General features: G+C 34.8%; 1 protein-coding gene across 1 annotated transcript in view; it reads left to right on the plus strand.

Moving 5' to 3' along the window:
* The window catches only part of LOC114358511 (uncharacterized), a 65,767-nt gene extending 52,122 nt beyond the window's left edge, over positions 1–13,645 (plus strand). The window contains exon 6 of the mRNA XM_028312488.1: positions 13,503–13,645. Coding sequence (XP_028168289.1) covers positions 13,503–13,645 — 143 coding nt within the window. The remainder of the gene's footprint in view (positions 1–13,502) is intronic.
* Positions 13,646–14,995: the final 1,350 nt, after the last annotated feature.

Raw genomic sequence — 14,995 nt, forward strand, 5'->3', positions numbered from 1 at the left:
GAAGTAATTTATTGCGACAAAATCGTCATTGTGACGCTTTAATCCAAGTCTTTCTCTGGGCGCAAATAAATAAACCTTGACGCAATTATAATTGTGACCCTTTACACGGTGCGATTTTTCTATGTCATAGTGATATCAATCTTATGTGACGGCGCTCTGGATTCGATTATTGTAGGCCCACAAGAAAGTACAACAAAGTATCAATAGGAAATGTAGTTTTAGTTCAACTTTGTATTTTTATTGGATTAAAATCTACGATCGAAAGAATAGTTTCATCTAACATTTCAACACCTAAATTCATACGAATCGAGACGTGTAAAGGCTCCAAATGCTAGTGATATGTTTTTCATCAGTGCGGCATACAATTACTTTATTATCTCTTGACTTTGCGATAGACTGACCTTCCTCTTCCATCAAGTGAATTTTATTTATCTTATTCATTGCGATTACTCATAGTAAAATCAGATAAATTACGTACTTTAATTTTTGTATATTGATATCTAGTTGTTTAATTATTTTGACAAGATAGGTCGCGCTATCTATGGGCTTAAAAAAAGGAAGAAAAGGAAGATGTTTTTAGGTAAATCTTGATTTATTATTTTCACTACATAAATCTGTATGTCGCATGTCAACAATCGGTCTGTCGAATCAAACACATTTTGCTTGGTTGACTCATAAATGTCTCGTCGAATGCAGCCAATCAGACCACTTTATTATGATTTCCTCTTCCGATTATTTTTATAGGTATTCTGCCTGAATGATTTACTTCTTCCTTTACCATAGCACTGTCATTTCAATATGAATTATTTGGATTTTCTTTTTGTCAAGGAATAGGACTTACTGCTTTTTGGGACCAATTTAATCTTAATTGATAACTATAGTTTTAATAGACACTAGCGGCCGCCCGCGACTTCGTACGCGTGGATCCTGTTTTACCCCCTTTTCCCGAATTTTCTTTGCTATAAACCTCACGGAGCCCGAGACCTTTCCAACGAATGCAAAACCGTGGAAATCGGTTCGTGCGTTCTGGAGTTATAGCGTCAGGGAGGAAAACCCGACTTTTTTTATATAGTAGATGAAGCGAAGTAGGTATTTGTTATGCGTTTAGGTTCTCATATACTAAGTACAATAGGCGTCAAATAGTTCATGACACCCAAATTGGCCAAAATGTTGACAACACAACCTTATTCCAATTGTAACAAAGACGTGTTGCTGAACTTTTTGGCTATTTTGGGTGTCACGAACTATTTGGCGCTGACTGTACATAAATCCAAGTTAATGTACCCATGTATTTGGTCATACAGTGCAATATTGATGATGCGGGCGTGGGGATATTATTATTCCCTGAGGTATCTAAGCTATCAATCTGCGATAATTAAATAGACCAATCTAGGGTCCGTTCTGAAGCCGCAACAATGGCGCCGGTATTTCAATTAACAGCGCGGTTACATCGCAGTATGAACAATAGTGCTTTGGCCGTAATATTGTTATACATACACTCACATCAATCGAAATTTTCAATTAAACTTCTTTTGTTTACAATTTAGGTTGGCAGTGTATTTGTTTTTACTATTATTTTCGTAGTATAACACCAATTTTAGATCGTTTTATGCCGAACCAACATGGTATTTGACCGCAATTGCACCTGATGAATGAGATGCAGGGTTATAATGTAATCTAAAGAAGAGATGCAGTTTAAACCGTAACGCTTACTTTTTGTAGATCCTAAAATGAATACTTTATTTACTTTTATGGTTTTATGATGCACTCTCGCAAACAAACTTTGTCCTAAAAGAATTCAACATTTCATTGAAATGTGCAATGTTTTCGACGGCACACTTACACTGCACATTCGTGCTGTAACTTAACCGTGTATTTAAAGCTTATTTGGACTTTCTTCACGTTTACACAACGTCCTTATCGTCACATTTCGCCACACACCGTCTATTATTGTGAACTGCATACAAAACCGGAGCATAACGAGTTTGCCAATAACATTGTCGTTATATTTCAACGTGCCACTCCGAGGTAGTTAGGTGCCAGAGAATGGTCTGATGGACGAGCTGTAGCAACGTTGTGACGTACAGAAGCCAGCATATCAAGCTTTACACTCTGGCATCTTATGCACCTGTAATAGGTGCGATTTTGCAACAGAAATGTATAGGCTGATGTGCTGTTGACTCTACATCTTCCCGCTTAGGTATTCCATTTCACGTTTCCCGGTTAATCCTTTCAATTTGACGTTTTTGAAATGTCCCGTAAGCTCACACACTTCTATCTCGAAATCCAATGTTTTCTGCGTCGCGTCTGGTGACCCCGGTCAGCAAATATATTAAAGATCTGTAGCGTTTCTCGTTAGTAGAGTTTTGTAAATACAAACTGTCGGCGATAGAAATGAAAAAGTGTGTTTGTGCCATCGTAGTTCCGAATTGATAAATCGATTTTCATGTAGTTTCTTGCTTGAAATGTGACATGTATCTTTCCTAATCTGTTGATGTAATAAGAACTTACCAAAGCTGCCAACATTTTAAATTACCTACTGACATAGCCCATCTGTACCCATACTTTCAAGTGCCTATTTAGTCTTGATTTTAGCTGGAATCTGTGCAGTATTTGTTGTCCATAATGTTCCGTATGGGCAATCAAACAAATCGGGATAATTTTAACGTCAGTCAGGCCCCTGCCCCAAAGAGGCGCGGGCGCCGGAAGTGCGATGCGGAACTGACGTCACAGGGGCCCGGGACCCGCTGCCACGCTTTGTATGAATAACACGTCGAAGTTACACTTACCTATACAAATAAATAATTAAATTCTGGCTTGATAAAGTTAGCTGCAGAATTTTTTTTTTTTTTTTTTTTTTTTTTTTTTTTTTTTTTTTTTTTTTTTTTTTTTTTTTTTTTTTTTTTTTTTTTTTTTTTTTTTTTTTTTTTTTTTTTTTTTTTTTTTTTTTTTTTTTTTTTTTTTTTTTTTTTTTTTTTTTTTTTTTTTTTTTTTTTTTTTTTTTTTTTTTTTTTTTTTTTTTTTTTTTTTTTTTTTTTTTTTTTTTTTTTTTTTTTTTTTTTTTTTTTTTTTTTTTTTTTTTTTTTTTTTTTTTTTTTTTTTTTTTTTTTTTTTTTTTTTTTTTTTTTTTTTTTTTTTTTTTTTTTTTTTTTTTTTTTTTTTTTTTTTTTTTTTTTTTTTTTTTTTTTTTTTTTTTTTTTTTTTTTTTTTTTTTTTTTTTTTTTTTTTTTTTTTTTTTTTTTTTTTTTTTTTTTTTTTTTTTTTTTTTTTTTTTTTTTTTTTTTTTTTTTTTTTTTTTTTTTTTTTTTTTTTTTTTTTTTTTTTTTTTTTTTTTTTTTTTTTTTTTTTTTTTTTTTTTTTTTTTTTTTTTTTTTTTTTTTTTTTTTTTTTTTTTTTTTTTTTTTTTTTTTTTTTTTTTTTTTTTTTTTTTTTTTTTTTTTTTTTTTTTTTTTTTTTTTTTTTTTTTTAAAGTTTATTAGTAATTTGTTATTACACAAATTACTAATACTCCCGTTAGCCCCTCGTACTAAGCTAAATATGCTTGTGTCACGAGTGAGCTCACCACAATAGTCGAGCGGCGGCGGGGACCGAACCCGCGTTCCCCGGATCACGAGTCGGCCAGTCTGACCCCTTCACCGTTCGGCTATCGTGGCTTTAAAATTACCTACATTATATTATTTTTAAAACTCAAATTGGTAATTGTATTTTGGTTTATGATACATACTAACTTTTCACATCATCAAAACATCTCATCCATGAACATTTAAGTATAATTTGCCAATACCTAAGCTACGAAACGTACCTACATAGAACTTAGGCTCAGAACAGACGGTAAAAACGCAACTGCAACGAAACTGCAACTGCTAGTTACTTTTGAGTTGCATCTAAGTTTCTGCCATAGCGTCCGTTGAGAGACCACACATGACACAACCAGTTTAAAACTTTCAGTTTCAGTTTCATTCATCAGAATCATCACAAAATTGCAGTTTCGTTGCAGTTGCGTTTCACCGTCTGTTCTAGGCCTTAGACTTTTCCTAAACCTTTTTCTTAGCGTCACGTTATGTAGCGTTTCCACGAATAAACTTAAAAATACTCGTAAACGCAAATTGCTGTGATTACCTATCTACTTTCTTGTTAAAAATAAAAAAGTCAATGATGCTTATTGAAAATAAGATATCGACAATCTATCTTTATCAACTTGTTGCATTAACACTGCAAATCTTTGCGTTATCTTATCTAGCATTATAATTTTTCCTCGGATTAATTTATTTCGAATTCTATTGCTACCTGACTTTCTTACATCTTTTTAGAATTAAAACTATCTCTAGCGCCATCTAGTTCTGTTTGAAGGAATTTATAGTTCTCTCGATCGCCAAAAGATGGCCGAACACTTGACCTAGATCACAACGGAAACATTCGCATCCGTTGAATAAGCTCTATTTTAGTTTCCAAGTGAAATGTTGCCAATACATTTTAAAGTAATATGACAGTAATAGTTCACGCTGAAGATATTTTAACAAGTAAATACACACGTTGTGAATAATCAATGGTGTTGAAATAAAATGTGTTGTATTTAGATGCTCCAACTTGTATTGATTGTTTGTTACTACGTGAAAAATATTTATTTGTTCCAACATTTTTAATCGTAATGGTGTAATAATAAAATTATTTTTATTTTATGTTATTCTCAATGTTTTGTGATATTAAAGTAATGTTTATAACGCCAGTATTCGCAAACATTACTATAAAGTCTCACAGTGCGCGTGGACGCACACTGACAGATGAACCAATCACAGAGCTCTATTCAACGCTGTGCGTTCGATTTTCTTCTTCACTTAAGCAAGCATCGTTTGTGAATACGGGCGTAAGAGAACGTGCCGTAGAATATTGCCTACCAAATATCTAAGCTTTCACCCTTGAAACTTGGCCACCACACTCCAAACAGCCTGTATATCGCCACAACTAATAATGATGACATGGCTGCTTGTTTAGTTTAAGGATATCATTTCGGTCCGAGCATAACTCAAACAAAGTTCCGTGTTGCGGGCTCCTCCATCAAACACCGCTAAGTCCGCATTACGAAGTTCAATCCCGGTTCCCGAAATGAGCCAGCTCTAGATCTCGGGGTTGGTGGCTATTCTGTTATGGTAGTGTTGGAAATAAGTACAGCTATTTTTTTTCTTTATTGAAACACTAATTAAGAGAATAGATAAATGATATTCAGTTGATAGTTTGCGCGTGTTCAAGTTCATATCCTAATGAAGTATTAACTTTTCACATTAAATTCATCTTTTAAAAGCTCAAGCAGTATTCTCAACTCACAAACCGGGCCTTGGTCACTTTTTAGCTAAGAAATTCTTGTTGTAGGCTGTCCAACTAGGCTCACATTTATGGTGTCAGATTTTATGAGCCATTTTCAATGTATGAAATGACTCAATATTACCGCGAAACTTCAACGTGCTCGCTGAAGAAGGGAACCGTATTATTAAAAACTGTCAAATTAATGTATGCCTGTAATAAAATATTTTATCTAAGCAAACGTAAGATACTTAAACAAAGTGTTTCAGCTGGAAATTTACAATTCTAAGTAAGTTTAGTGAGGCTTGTGTAAAGAGTAAAATAAAGTTTTCAAGTTTAATTCCTAGGGACAGGTAACGTGGAATTGCCACCGAAATGTCTCGTCTCATGCTATTTACTCCTTGTCGGGCTTAATTGCGTTCGGAGCCGGCCGACAGTTTGCGTTAAGGCCGAAATATTGATACTGCCGGAAGGCGCCAGCTGAAGGTATTCTACATGGAGATACTTGAAAGTTACTCGTATAGGTATTTAATAAGAACTGTATTTTGTCACCCTTAATACATAACAAAGACTCTTCTCACAAGTTATATTAATTAATTTACCTCCTAGCCTAGCGTATTGTTTTGGGGTATTCTATTAAAATGACAAAAATTAAATTCTATTGAGTATCATCAATTTAATAGGCTGTGTGCTATCAACTGTGAGTAGGTACATATTAATCATAGATACTGTTAGTTATAACACCAAGTTAATAAAATAAATAGGTAATAATAAGCTTAAACGTCAACCAAAATAGAGTCATCGTACTAACTTATCAATCATTCATATATTACCACTGTATGTCACCTAGATAGGATTGGTATTGTTGCGAAAATGCACACCTTCCATAGGGAGTGATGTGCCATTCTTGGCCGGCCTGTAATGGCACGCATGATTTATGGCCATAATCCTATGCTGGATTCATGTTGTGCTAGGAAAGTGTGTCAGATTGATACGTTTGGTGTTTACCCTTTTATCACCGTATAAGTTCTATTACACTCTATCTAGCAGCTTTGAAGCACTCATCGGTGCTTAAATGAGTATTGATTCTACAGCAGTTGTAAGTTTATATCAGAACATTAAATAATACTCTCAAGATATACTATCAAAATAAATGACAGTGGTTGTAACCATTAAATAATATGAGTTGTACCCAAAAGGTTATTTTGTCTGCAAAGCTAGCTGTAATTATAAATTCGAATTCAAAATCGAGTATTTGACCTACGTCTGGTTCGTGGTTTGACCTTGATTTAAAAAATTAAATCACGTTACTACTAACGTGATTTAATTTTTTAAATCAAAACTTATAACCGAAACCAATTTTCAACTAAAATTAAAAGCTCTGACAAAAAGTATTTTCACATGTAGAGTTGTAGAGTCATGAAAATGACAGTTCAAGTACGAGCAAAATAAAAAACCTAAAATCCGAAATAGCTATTACTAAACGGAATAAATGCAAGCCTGAAAATTGAGCCACATTTTCCGATATAACGTAAATCTGAAACTCACTATAAAAAGTGCCGAGCAATATAATATTGAAGCTAGTTTTTGCCGTGATCGTTGCGCGAGGCGAACCTCTATTGGGTCTGGAATTTTATTATTGGTACCCTTTTGCGGGCAACATATCTCTCTTTAGAATGTTATATTTTAGATAGGCGAGTACATAAACTAGTGACTAAATTAGGATTGGGTTTGGATCTAGGTTATCTGGAAATTGAGATTGGGCGACGTATCTATTGGTAATACAGCTAGCAACCCTAGCTCTAGCAATTTCTGTATCAACTGTCCAATACAGTCATATGGATTTCAAAACAATATTAGTTCCATCGCGTGGTACATTGTGAATGTGTACACAATAATAATTTAGAGTTCAATTACAAATCTACATTGCAATTTGCTAACAGGGTTTTATTTTTTTATAGAGTTCAGTATAATTTTGAGGTAAAAAGTTTAGGGTTTCAAAGCTTTTTTAAATATCTAATTCCTTATTTATTCGCGTTTTGAAATGCTACTTTTGTCGAAATAATGACGTCCGCTTGATCTGGTGACAAACAGCTGTGGTTGCGAGTACGAATCCGGCTAGGGGCAAATGTTAGTACGATGAGCAATCACCAAAATACCCACAGTCATGCCTATAGTTTAAGTATGTTTATTGCTTATCTACTGGCCGTTAAATTTGCTATAGTTAAAACAATTTATTCATTTATTTTAATCCTCGAAAGTAGTTAATACAAAGGACACCCTGACCAAGTGGGAGATAGTGCGTGATAAAAATGTGATCTCACACGACCTTGGCAGTCCGCCATTTGCCTCGACATGAGAATGAACTCATTCACAAATGTGAATGCCGTAAGTATAATGTGATTTGCATCCCAATGCGACGCGCCCGGGTCACGTACCACAGTATATCATAGTTTGTATACGAGCAAGATCGCATAAATCTGTGGGCAAACACCATAGAGATGATGATGTGACGTCTTGAAGGACAATGGCTATACGAAAAGCAACGCGTCGATATTTCACAGCATATCGTAGTATGTTTATGGTTATTGTGTCAAACTGCTGTAAATAACTATTTACTGTAACTATTTCTCATCTAAATTATGATTGACGTATCGTTTATTTTGCTAATGTAGCCCATCGAAATGGATCTGTTATTAGACTAGAAATCGTTTTGCAGAGCATTATTTTTTCTTTATAATTTTGAAAAACGCCTGAAACCTTATTTATTCTAAGCGCCACAATAAACCTCTTTGTAGATGGGAAGATGAAAATGCATCCATCACTTTAATGGAATTGCTTTTAAAAGAACTACGAGTAGGTAGGTAGGTTAGGTAGGTACGTCAACATGGTCAACCGCGCGCTGTACCAACATGCTGTTTTGCTTGCTAAAAAACTCTACGTTACATTACCGTTTAGCAAACTTAACGCAGTTGAATCATAAGCACTGGTAATAAAAGTGATTATTCAACTAGAATGTCTCTACATGATGATGATTCTATGAGTTAAAGAAAAGTAAGCATTTAGTTAGTACTAAGCTTATGTACTAAATACTTACTTTTCTTCGAAGTCAAGCAACACTGAAATTCCGAGTATGTACCCTCTGATTAGAAAGCGCCTTGTGGCGTAATGTAACAACGATTATGGCTTTGTGGCTCTATATACACTGGATATAATAGGAGTAACACTGAACTCCACTCTAAGCAGACCCCGCCTAGACTGGGACTGAACGACATAAATGGGAATCCTAGATACCACCCAGACTTTTGTTTACTTCCATCAGAATCATTTTGGTTTTATTCCAACATATTTTCATGCCATCAAAAGAAGGTAAAGTTGGGAACGTTTAACCCTACTCCCTGATGCTTACCCACAAAATCATGATTCATGGCCTGGGCAGTTACTGAAATTACAGTGACACAAACATTACTATGAGGTCTCATAGTGCGCGTGGACGCACAGGGTCACACACGAATCTACCACAGAGCTCTATTCAACGTTGTGCGTTCGATTTGCTGCTTAATTTAAGCAAGCATCGTTTGTGACTACAGGCGAGTGACAGTTCTATTCATTACCTTCTCGCACATTAGCCTACAAACTCTGTTTAGTTTTAGGCTAATCTAACGTATTTGAATTTAAAATTTTGCAATGAATTCCGTAAATATAACCGTCAGTTACAATATTTTACATTAAACAATAGAGTTTAAATGGCCGCGTCCGCAGAGATGCGGTTGCGGGGGGCTTGGCTAACCCGCTAAGGGCCAGATTACTTGGCAGCGGTCAAATTAATAACAACGCCGAATTGGTCCTTCGGAAGACGTACACAAATATATTTCTCTCGCTCTTTGACAGCTTTTGGATGAAAATAGATAGAGATAGAGATGATGTTGAATGAAATAGAGGTAAAACCTCTGGGGTGAACAAAAAATAGTGGTAATTTAAATTAAATTTAACGGCCGCCACTTATTGTTAGTCCGCACCGGACCTAGAGCAGGTTGCTGTTCTTGATTTTGATCTTTTATGGACAAAATATTGTATAAGTTTATTCATTGTAGTTTCTAGAAAATATCCACAGTACAGAAAAAATCTAAGCTCTGCTTTATTTGTGGCTATCTGGCTAATGTAGCTACTAGTCAAATGCAATCATTTCCGGGTCGTCAAATATCATAAAGATACCTGGAATCCAACATTATGATTAAAGATGCCCATTACTCCAATCATAACTACATACGCCTACTTTCGATCACAAAAAAGTTTCTTTGAAATCAGGAAACTTTTTTAGATAGACTGATCTACAATGTCAATTGTAATCTGAATTCAGTTGTATCTACCAACTTAACCCACTTGTTACTAGCGTTCTTTTAAAAGAACGCTAGTTTTTACATAAATATTTTTACTAATGTGGGTAGTGTAAACGATTTTAATATGCAACATTTGAAAGATGAGGAGGTTTGTCGCAGTTAGGGTTTCTGCTCGAGCTTTCTCGAACTCGAGAAAACTCGAGAAATTTGGCTTCATTCGAGACGAAAAAAAAATTACCGGAGCTCGAGAATTCTCGAGTTTCGATTTTGAAGCTTTAATATTCTTGAAAGCCTATTTTCTTAGACAAAAGTAAGTTTTTAATTATTTAATAGGTTAACGTTGCGTTTAGACTGGCCTAGTCTTTCCTTTTTTTAACTAATTTGATTTGCAAGTAATGCTCTTAACCGAAACTAATAATGTTCACCTACGAGCTTACGACTTTATGACTTTTGTTCCTTTAGTTAATTACTAAGTTATAATTATCCTACTAATATTATAAATGCGAAAGTTTGTGTGGATGTCTGGATGTTTGTTACTCTTTCACGCAAAACTACTGAACGGATTTTGTTGAAACTTTACAGTATTATTGATTATAACCCAGACACATTATAACATTAATAAAAACCCGTGTTTTTATTAAATTTCAACCGATTTCAACAGTTTTGATTAAAAGACTCGAGACCCGAGAAAGCTCGAGACTTTGGCCTCGAGAATTCCCGAAACTCGAGAAAAAAAATAAGTCGAGAAATCAGAAACCCTAGTCGCAGTACTGTCCAAGTCTTATAAGTTCACTGACGTAAATAACTATAAAGTTTTGGAGCGATTGTTTTGAGATTAATTTATCATGACTGATTAAAGGTAAGTGATAGAAAAAGTGAATTCCGTAACAAGTGGGTTAATCCTTATACCGATATCTACATAGCTTCTAGATGCTCTAGCCCTGCGGCGGTCTGCGGCCCTCCGGTTATCAATTTAACTAGCTTGTAATTAATCCGGCGCTGGGCTCCCACGACCGCACGGGTCCAATGATACATTCTTGGAGAATAAATTACTTATTGCTATAAACAATGACATAATTAGTGAAATAATAGTAACGTTACTTGAATGAGCAGGTGAGAAAAACATTACTTGAATAGGTAATCTACTTAAACACCGAATGTAATGATAAAAAATACGGGCGAATGTTAATAAGATAAAATTAGCTTGAATTTTTTCGTAAAATTCGAGAAAAAAATCAATTTTTGATATTATATTTCTCCGACAATATTTTTATAATACCGAGCTTACCTATACATATTGGGTCGTCATTACATACCTAATTTCAAAATATCTGTGTCCGCCCCCTTAAAATTGTAAAGAAAGAATTGACACAAAAACTATAAAAATATCTACGAGTACATGCTATAATAATCTACAGACCAAAACTTTAGGGACATCTGTTTTAAAATAAGTAACGCAAACTTAGTCAGGTACTAATTAATGTTACTTTCGTGTAACTTTCCCAATTTTTCACTTGATACTTTTCCCGATATAAATAGGTACGTAATATTCAGTAGCGCGCCAAGAGCTTACGGAGTGGTTTAGAATTCTCGTTCCGTCGGTTTCCTAAGTCCAATTCTAAAGTTTGCCTCGTGATGTATTTCTTCTTGCACTTACTAAGAAATCTTGACTAAGCTCGTCGTGTCATTTGCTATTCAGAAAATGTTTTTAAATCTAAATAAGTAAGTAATGGATGCTTTGAACATTCTCCGCGGATAAGTAATCTCGAGTAATCTTGTTTAAGTTTTGATTAAATACGAGAATGTACTGCGTAAAAGTTGTCTTTCAGAAACATGACAGTACGACTATACATTTTAGGCTGACTTGCACCAACTTACTTTAACTTTGACAAAAAATCTGTCAAACTCCATACAAAAAGCACCGGTTCTTTTCAATTTTACGGTTAGCCCAAAAATAATGTGGTGCAACTCAGCTTTAGTGCCTTAGTTTTTAGTCCCTCTCTCAGCCCGATTGTTCTAGAGTCTAGAGGAAATATTTTTAATATCAAACGGTAACGGTAGGTCAAATTATCTGACACCAGGGTTGTGGGTTCAATTGCTACAATTTCACGGTAGCATTAGACTTCCCCTATATAATCTTAGACGTTACTATGTCATAAAACTGTTGTTGTTGTGTCAGAAAACTATTGTAGATAAGTTAAGACCTATTGAACATATTGAAATTAAATTAACATGAGCATGACAGAATAATGATCGGTAGATAACTGCTTCTATAACCATCGTAACAACCAAGTCTCTTAGGCTGGGTTGCACCATCTTACCTTAACTTTAACAAACGTCAAAAATCTGTTAAACTCCATGCAAAAAGCACCGGTTATCATTATAGTTACCGTTAAAGTTAGGTGGTGCAACTTAGCCTTAGATTTATGTCTGTTTGTTATTCTAGGCAACAAATAAAAAGTAAACAAACAGTGAACCATCTGTAATATCACGAATTCTTGGTAACGCTCTTAAAAACTCCACCTTTCGAAGTCAATAAAGGTGCTTACACATTTACTCTATTTTGTGGATCAACTTGTTGGCTATCATTAATTCAATAAATGCGTATTAGACAATGGACATTATTATATTTGGTTTTGTGGAGCCAATCGTTAAGTAGAGCTTACGAGATCGATAAAACTTAAATCGAGATCTTTTGTCAAAGTCACAATTTGAAGCCGCTTGAGGAGGCAGAATATGTTGAAAGTGCTCTCCGAATCATAGCATTATATTTCTTTTTCTGACGATCTAGTGGATGCAAGCTTGCAAATTGTGACCGAATACATAAAGATGACTATAATGTGAATGATTTTATACTATGTGTCACTTATAGGTATTGTAACCAGTTTCCTAAAATTCTTAAGAGACAAGGAAGCCTTAATGCCTGTTTTCACCATCAATCCCTATTTTTTATTTGTGAGCCCTGTGTTGACACATAACAGGAATTTTGTTTTCATAGTGGTCACTTAAAAATTAGGGATTGATGGTGAAAACGGGCATAACTCTGTACTGTAACATAAACGTACACTGTACTGTCAAATCGAGTAAATGTGTAGGCGTCTTAACCAAAACTTTACGCTTAGTGTAAACAAACGAAAAATCTGACCATGCAGCTCTTCTTAGAAATTATGAAATCTTGATAAAATAGAACTGTTTTAAGTTAAAATGAACACTGTGAAATGTAAAAGGAAAAGTGCGAAAGTTAAAAGTTCAACTGGTAATTGAATTAGACGCCAAGTGTCACTAACTAGCTCCTTCGCTATGAGCACTCTAGTCAAAGGAAGATCGATTATTATTATAATAATTGAGTTCTTATTCCACATGAAATTACATTTAATGAGAAAATTTTAAATTTCTAGTAGTTCACATCATTAATCAATTGACTATGCACTTTATAAGAGCTGTCAAATCGCAAGAGTTCGTAAATACCTATTGTAATTAGTAATGATGACCTTACCTTTTATAACGTCTGATTTTTGCCAAATTAATTGACAAAACATTTATTGAAAATTAGTTTTCTAATGTGCTTAATCAAAAACTAATTTAGTAGTCAGAGCTAAATTAAGTGTTTTGAGAGAAGATGCAATTGTACTAAACTTTATTGGTAGTGAAATGTTTTATTATGTATTTATTGATTTTTAAACTTCAATTGACTCAGCGATAAGAAACTGAGATTCGCATTTTATGTAGAGTAAGGTATTTCTCTATTCCCAGGTCAATAAAACCGAGTTCCATTCTTGATGAAAACCAATAGTTTTACGACTGCAGCAGTGAACGGTGACTCGCGTGGACCAGCCCAGTTTATTTCGAGATATTTTGTTCCAGTTTATTTTCGGCCCTTCCTGTCTCGACGAACGACGTGCGAATTTAAGGGCTCCTCTGAAATACGCTCGTCAAGCACTTTATTATTTCTACGATACCCTCGCCCCACCGATGCCTGTCGCCTGCACCCCATAAAACAACATTAACCTTTGACGATCGACGAATAATAGGCCCCAACTCATGAATGTAATGGATTGCCATAATTGATGATTGGATTTATTAATTCATTAAATATTAAAGTTTACTGCTAAATATGAACTATTGTGTTATGTTTTCATTGGATCATAAACAATCAGAATGCATCATAAAAGACGTCACATTAGTTTTGTTGTTGATGCGCTGACAGAGCGCATCGTACAGCACAGGCGGTCATTTTGTACGGTTCACCGGCGGTTTGATTCGAATGTTTTCATTGTTGTTATCTAACCGAGCATCCATATTTCGAGTTTCAATTGTTTTCCATTTTCCGAGCGTGGTATCGCGCGGCGTTATCACTGGCGGGCAGATCAGTCTGCTGGTGGCTACAGCGCCGTACGCCCGCGCTCGTTGTCGCGTCGCACGCCAATTTCCCGACTGTTTCCCGCGCTACGACGTCCGATAGCCCAACCAAACCCGCACCCTTCGAGCCGAAAGCTTTGGGAAATGTCACTCTGACATAACCACGGTGTGTATCCAGTGTGATTACAGTAATATAAGTTAATGTGTGCTGTTTGTACCCGGTGCGCGTGATCGGATTACTAGATCGAGGGATATTATTGCTTTTCAAACGTAAGTGGTACGTTCGAGGGTTAGCTAAAAGAATCGCTCGAGAGCGACCGTTTTCGAGCACAGATTAGATAGATAGCGGTGACGTGTGCCGAAGGCCGTTGCGATTGTATTGTTTATTTAATAATGTGTAGATTAATGTTATGTCAACTGGTTCTTCCGTGTGCATTTATTAGACTCTCTTTTAATGTCAAGTCAAAGTTCAATAGCAAAGGACAGTCTATTCAAATTTAAAGGTTGCAAGGTTGTTTTGGGCAAAATAGAATATAACAACCGTTTCAAACGGTTAAACTGAGATTTAAATGTAAGTGCCAAGTTTATTAGTGCCAAAATATATTATCCCAGTAAAATGGCTCGACTTCAAAGTATTGTTAGTAATGAGTTAACGCTAAATTATTTTAAACCACCATGAGGTGGGTGGCAGATAATAAAACCTTATAATGTGTTCATAACAAATAAATTTTATTTGTTAGCAAAGATGGATATTTATTGATTATTCAATAGGATAGCATAGAGTTAAATATAGCTAGAATCCATTAAGTAGAAAACGGACAATTACTTTGCAATTATTTAATATTCATCAATAATTCCCAACCATCGCAATGTAGGTGATAAATATTTATCTATCTCAAGGTTAAAAATAATTACAACTGGGTAAATATCTTTGTCATTGCTATTCAGTAAGAATGCTAATACTTAGTCATAAAACATCCATCGTAACGGTAATACAT

This window comes from Ostrinia furnacalis, unplaced genomic scaffold (assembly GCF_004193835.3).
Source record: "Ostrinia furnacalis isolate ACB-3 unplaced genomic scaffold, ASM419383v2 OfSCF3968, whole genome shotgun sequence".
In the NCBI taxonomy this organism is placed as follows: Eukaryota; Metazoa; Arthropoda; class Insecta; order Lepidoptera; family Crambidae; genus Ostrinia; species Ostrinia furnacalis.